Raw genomic sequence first — 7,206 nt, 5'->3', positions numbered from 1 at the left:
GTGACACCACCTCTCACCCCCAGAGTGGACAGAATCAGGTTAAAGTTAATTGGGAAACATTTAACAAAATTAATAAAAATATAATAGAACAAAAATGATATTGATGTTCTGTTTTCTGGGTCAATTTGCAGCCTGCAGGGATCCTCATATAGGGCACCATATCTGAGTTTGACATCATTGTTCTCCATGATCTCCAGGTAGACTCGTAGTTCCAGATCCTACAAAACTAGTATGTGTGGCCCTAGTTTCCTGAAATCTGGTTCAGAGACTTTAAATAGATTTCAGGGAAAAAAATCAAGAATTTCCTGGATTATTGAGTATTGTTTTTATATCCTTCAACACAGTGCCTAGGACCTAGCTGATTGGTAGATACCAGATAACAAGCATTTATTAAGCACCTAATATGTGTAAAGTGATGTGTTAAGTTAGAGCTTTAAAATATCTCTTCTTGGGGGCAGCTGGGTGCTCAGTGGATTGAGAACCAGGCCCAGAGAAGGGAGGTCCTGGGTTCAAGTCTGACCTCAAACATTTCCTGGCTGTGTGACCCTGGCAAATCATTTGACCCCCATTGCCTAGCCCTTACTACTCTTCTGCCTTAGAACCAATACACAGTATTGATTTCAAGATGGAAGGTAAGGGTTATTTTAAAAAATGTCAAAAAAATCTCATCTTATCCTTACAACAATCCTGGGAAATTAATATTACTATTAGTCAGGTGCAGCAGGAGATAGAAAGTCTAGCCTTGATTCAGGAATATTTGTTCAATTTTGGCCTCATACTCTTAAGAGCTGTGTCATCCTGGACAAGTGTGGATATGAGAATAATAATAGCACCTACTTTCCAGGATTTTTATGAAGATCAAAAGACATAATAATTATAAAGCAACTAAGAGTACTTAGCACAAAGGAAGTGCTATAAAAAATGTTAGTTGCTATTATTATCCTTCTTTTACAGGTAAGGAAACTGAGACAGACAGAGGTTAGCTGACTTGCCCAGGATCACTCAACTGTTAAGTGCTTGAGGCCAAATTTGAACTCAAGTCTTCCTGACTCAAGGCTGAGCATTCCATCCACTACATGGCCTCTGAGCTAGTAATCTAAGGTCATCTTTGACCTCAAGTGTCCCTACCTCTAAGTCCAGGATTCTACCCAGTGCCCTAGCTGATTGTAGACATTTAATTTTTTAATGAAAGAATAAATGGACAATATCAGAGACTATGATTATCTTGGATCATTATTTGAGCACTATGAGCCTGGGGATAATTGTGGGCTTGAACCCAAGGACACTTCAACAGGCTTAGGTAAAGAAAGGAATAGATTAAATACTCTCTCTTCTTTCAGCACATTTTAATGTCTTATTCTTTTCCCCTGATCTCTGATTTCTGTGATTTCCACAGGTGTTATGATAAATATGTGTTAACAGTTGGAAGCCAAAGATCCTGGGGATAAGCCATGATATCTTCAAACCACACCATGCAAGAGCCCCTTGTTTTCTTTCTCTTGGGCATTCCAGGCTTAGAGTCAATCCATCGATGGCTTTCAATCCCTGTGTGCTGCCTAGGTGTGGCCACTGTTGTGGGTAATGTGACCATCTTGGTTGTGGTGGCCACAGAGCCTGCCCTACACAAACCTGTGTACTTCTTCCTCTGTATGCTCTCCACCATCGACCTGGCTGCGTCCATCACCACATTGCCTAAACTTCTGGCCATCCTGTGGTTTGGAGCTGGCCACATTTCTGCTGCTGCCTGCCTGGCCCAGATGTTCTTCATTCATGCCTTCTGTATGATGGAATCCACAGTGCTGCTAGCCATGGCCTTTGATCGTTATGTTGCCATCTGTGATCCATTGCGCTATGCCACCATTCTCACTGACACTGTCATTGCTCGGATCGCCTTGGCTGCTGTGCTACGTGGTTCACTGCTAATGTTTCCTTGTCCATTCCTTATTGGGCGCTTAGCCTTCTGCCATAGTCATGTAATCCCACACACATACTGTGAACATATGGCTGTGGTGAAGTTGGCTTGTGGGAACACCATACCCAATCGAGTATATGGTTTAACAGCAGCGTTGCTTGTCATTGGAGTTGACTTGCTCTGTATTGGCCTCTCTTATTCACTTATTGCACGAGCTGTCCTCCGTCTCTCATCCCGTGAGGCCAGATCCAAGGCCCTGGGAACCTGTGGCTCCCACATCTGTGTCATCCTCATTTCTTACACACCTGCCCTCTTTTCCTTCTTTACCCATCGCTTTGGCCGCCATGTCCCACTTCACATCCACATCCTCCTGGCAAATGTTTACCTGCTCTTCCCACCAGCACTCAATCCCATTGTTTATGGTGTTAAGACCAAGGAGATCCGAGAGCGAGTAGTTAGGGTGTTCTTGAGGGGCCAGAGTTCTGGGGACAAAGGTCTAGGATGATTTGAAGGTAGGAAGGTAACTAGACTGTAGTATCAACAAGAGGATATTCTTCTAAAAGCTAAGAGAAAGCAAAGAGAAAGATCAGATTTTGGCATGAAGATGGAACACCTTCTCAAGAGCCAGCTGGGGTTATTTCAGCAAATCCAGGTCACAATTATTATCCAAGGGCTCACTCCACTACTTTTCTCTCCTCTCTAGGAAAGACACTTAGGTTGATTCTCCACCTCAGTCCCCAGATTATCCCCACTCATTGGTGTCACTACCTCACAGAGGGGCTCCCTTTTCATGCCCTGGACTGTGACATCATTTATTTGAATGATTGTATGTTGCCTACCTTTTTTGCTGAACATAAGGTCTAGATATTAACCTTTCTCCCTTGATCCATACAATTTTCACCTAGACTTCATCCTCATGCTTCTACTGCTACCTCTCTTAGAAGTCCATTCCTCTGCTCTCCTTTCTGTCATCTATGCCCCATGGCTTCCATTTCTGTACTTTCTCTGCCAGTAGAAATTTTCTGATGGGAATCATTAAGTTGGTTGTGAGATTATCAGTCAAAGAACATCAGAATTGAACATATCTTTAGAGATAACTCAGTGTTCTCATTTTATAGATAAAGAAACTGAGTCTCACAGAAGCTAAATGACTTGCCCAAGATCACAGAAACTTATAGACAGAGACTCAGGACTATACTTTCAATCACCTCCAGCATGAAACAAAATAAATGCTATCAATGAGAACTCAACAAGAGTAACAGTCTTTCTCTTCATATCTGGAATGAGATCACTATACTATATGTCCAATCTCCTTCTTTCTTCCCTAGAGTGTGCTTCTCTAGGGTTTGTTAATCCTATTCTTTCCCAGATGTAAAGTATCAAGGTAACACTACCAAAGCTTAGCATATCCATGGATTATATAAGGCAGGAAATAAAAGATTAGGGAAAATCTTCAAGGGCCAGAGAATTCTGATTTTTCAGCCTTCATTTATTGGACTTATAAGGTTCTATTTACTTGGAAGTTACATCCTTCCTAACACACAAACATACATACAGATGTGAATTCATACACACACACAGAAGTGTGTATATGTATAAAGAAGGAAGGAAAGAAACAAAAATTTTGAGTACTTACTATTTGTCAGTCCTGTAGATTATAGATACACACAATCATGAATACACTATCACATCAATTCTCTAACAGTACCAAGAAAAATCAGAGATACTTTATTTTTGATAGACAATACAGGAAGTTTATTTCCTTCAGTCTTTGTCAAAAGGGTTTCTTTAAATAAAGAAGTCTTATTTCTTCCTCACTGCTGTTTTTGTCTTGATTTTGATGTCACTGTTATATTCTATCTTGGTTTAACTTGATTTGTCTTTCTTGTTTATTCTGACCCAAAATTCAGAAATGCCTCTGCTTTTATAAAATTTTGTCACCCAATATTCAGTCTTTTTAAATTTTTCTGTATATAGTGAAATTTTGAAGTTTACTAATAGCTAAAATAGAATCCCTACGTCAAATGGTTGTTGTTTTCTTTTCTGTCAGAAAATATCAATAATTAATAACAATAATGTAATAATATGAAAAATGTGGGCTAAAAAGATAGAGAAAAGGTGAATCTCTTCATCTGCATTTTAATCAAGAGTATCTTGTCAATGAAACCAGCTTCATAGTCCAATGTCCACATAATTCTCTTAATTTTTGTTTTTTGATAGTGTTCTCTTACTTTCAATTTTATTAATTTCTCCTTTGGTTTTTAGGACTTCCAATTTAGACTTTAATTGAGAATTTAATTTTTTTCTAGTTTTGTTTTAGTTGCATGCCCAATTCATTGATCTGTTTTTTTCTTTATTTTATTGATGTAAGCATTTAGAAATATAAAATTTCCCCTAAGTACTGCTTTGGCTGCATCCCATAAATTTTTTTTGAGACAAACAAAATTCAATATATGCACAGTTTTATGTACAATGCAGCATCACACCATGTAGGGCATTTACTATTATTTTATACATTCAGATACTTTTGAAACACTTCTTAAGGCTACAAAACAGAACATAGAAAAATAAACAGGAATATATCGAACACTTACAAAAAAGTGATATGATAAAGAATATAAAGTACTATTTTCCTTTCAACACTTCAAAAGATATATGTGAATATATATTTCTATACAAGTAACATCACAAAGGATCACATCTTCACATGCTTAAAGTATTATTTTTCAGTGTAAGGCTATTATCATTTTTCATACATAAGATTTTTTTTCTAGTTCTGTAACAATGCAATTTCTATTCCATTCAAGTAAATTCAACCCCAAAGTTGCTGTTGCCCCACAATAAGACATGCACCCACCCCTCATCTAGGATACTCTATAACTGGTGTTTCTGAAAAAAATCTATCTTTGGGAAAATGTCCCAATTAGTGAAAAATAAATGGCTGTTGCTACCTGACAAAATTACTTAGTTCACTGAATTGACATATGGACCATGTACCACTGTAATTGAACCAAAGAGAGACACAGTAGTATTTAGAAATAAAATCTGGGGCAAAATACAGTAAACAAAGATAGTGTAGTGTAGCTGAATATGTCTGTATTCTCTTGGGCTACACCTCGTTGCGGATCTTTCTTAGTACCCTAAGAGAAAGTCAGAAAGCTTACTTTATCAAAAACTGAAGGCGAAACAAAAATGATGCATAATAAATATTGCTAGTTTATGGGATGGCTGATCAAGTTTCTAAGCCAGAAAAGGACTTTTATTGCACCAGTCTAGAACAAGTTAGAAGTTCATAGGTATTTTAATATAACCACCTTAAGTCACAAAAGAAGCAACTAACACATTAGTGAGGAAGAGAAAAGGGAGATTCAGCCACATAAGCTCTATCACTGTTGGTGGAGACTGGCAAACTCCCAATCTATAACAAACCACAAGCTTGGGTCTGCCACACCGGATAAATCAATATGGATGTGAAGATGCAGTGTGCAGGATTCCTAAGACTCCAACAATATGCTGGTTAGAAAAGAACTAGAATGGAAAACAGCCAATTCTCCCCAGGGCCACAAGATTGCTGAGGATACTGGAAAGCTCTGAAATACTAAAAAAAGTAATGAGGGTAGGAAAACAAGTCACAGAGATGATGTCTAACCTAATAAAAGCTAGTAGGCAAACTTTGGTCAGTACTTCCACTTTAAGATACAATTTTCTTTAACATGGAGAAGTTCTATAATTTTAGCTGTTAGTATGAGTCCATTCTCCTATACATAAATTTTCTCATCACACAAGACCACTGTAACTGTGCCATCACACTATAGAAACTTGTGCGTGGCTAGAGACAAAGTAAGGTGAAGTGAAGGATGAAGCAAATTATATACATGACTCTCTAGTTTGACCTCAGCTTAAGAAAAAAGTCCCTAAATTTTTAAAAATCCACATCTGTAAGATCATTAAATCATAAAAGTGTTTTAAAAAGCAGTGCTGTTTTTTTTTATTCCAGAGGTTACTGAGCAAAGTACCATCTCCTAAAAAAATCTTTGAATGCTGTTTCGATTCTATACCTTAAAATGGGGCATGGAAAACAATTCTGTGTTTTCTTCAGAAACTACAACCTAGTCTATTCTATCACTCAAGTGTTGTAAGGCAGCTAGTGATTGTGTAAAAACGAACAATATTCTTTTATAGCCAATTTTTAAGCATTTCCAGAAGAAGACTGGATGAAAAACTACATTTCCTTGCCTCCTGAGATCAGAACTTTAGCTTTATTTAAACCTAATAATCTAAACATATCTATAAATGTGGCTTTCATGAAGATTACCTATAGGCAATTAACCAGCATGGACTATAAAGGTATGATTTTTCTCACTTTAACTTTTCTTCCATAATTCAACCATTCACACTACACTAAAGAAAAAAGACTGCATTTACCTTCAGTAACTGTTCTAGCTCACAAAATGGCTGTAATCACCAGCTTCTTTAAAGCATTTTTGGGAGCATAAAACAATTAGTCACTACAGATTTACCTAGCACCATCAATAATAAAATGCTATCTTTCAAAGTGCGCTCAAAATTTTAGATAACAGATAAAATTTAATGACTACTCAAATTGGTAGTACCCAAACTTAAGTTTGGCTAATCAAAATAGCATAGAGGTAAATAACCATTAATACAGTACAGTAGAGATTCACTAAGCCCAGCTAGCATCTGAACTTTTCTGAAGGTTACCAGAAAAAAACAAAAACAAAAAAAAACCTCATCTGCTTCAGGTTACCAAATAAATTACACTTGCTTTTTAAGTATTTTCTAATAAAGGAAAAAAAGCCACTATATTAATTTTTGGCTGGGTATATTATACATAGCATGCAAAGAGAAATTACTATGTTATTTGCATAGCATGGTCTCACTCAAGCTTCCTGATCAAAAAGTAGATAATCTTTTAAACATGAAAAAAGAGGGTATGTTTCACATTGGTATATACAGATATAAAATATGAACTACTGTTATTTTTTACAAAGAAACACAGAAGACTAATACTGTGCTATTCAGAGTCAATTCTCCAAATGAAGACAGAGTGCAATATGCAAAGGGGATAAATGGGAATACTGGAGAAATCAGAAAAAGGTTAAAATTAAACAACAACAAAAAAACACCACACATTCTCACCACACTTTCACATGTTACCTAAGGTAACAAATTGGTTTTAAAATACAAAGCAAAACCCATCTTCTAGCAGCATCCTCTAGAAAAGGACTGGAAGTCACAATCATCTTTTTATAGTATAGAGCCAACAATCTGGA

At 36.9% G+C, this 7,206-nt stretch overlaps 1 protein-coding gene across 1 annotated transcript; it reads left to right on the top strand.

Moving 5' to 3' along the window:
- The first annotated feature begins 1,451 nt into the window (after nt 1–1,451).
- LOC123241103 (putative olfactory receptor 52P1) lies at nt 1,452–2,417 on the top strand. The gene has a single exon (XM_044668805.1). The coding sequence runs from the start codon at nt 1,452–1,454 to the stop codon at nt 2,415–2,417; it is 966 nt and encodes a 321-aa protein (XP_044524740.1).
- Nucleotides 2,418–7,206: the final 4,789 nt, after the last annotated feature.

The sequence above is a fragment of the Gracilinanus agilis genome, chromosome 3 (genome assembly GCF_016433145.1).
Source record: "Gracilinanus agilis isolate LMUSP501 chromosome 3, AgileGrace, whole genome shotgun sequence".
Lineage (NCBI taxonomy): Eukaryota > Metazoa > Chordata > Mammalia > Didelphimorphia > Didelphidae > Gracilinanus > Gracilinanus agilis.
The sequence above is the reverse complement of the archived record's forward strand: the minus strand, read 5'-3'. Positions and strand labels throughout refer to the sequence as shown.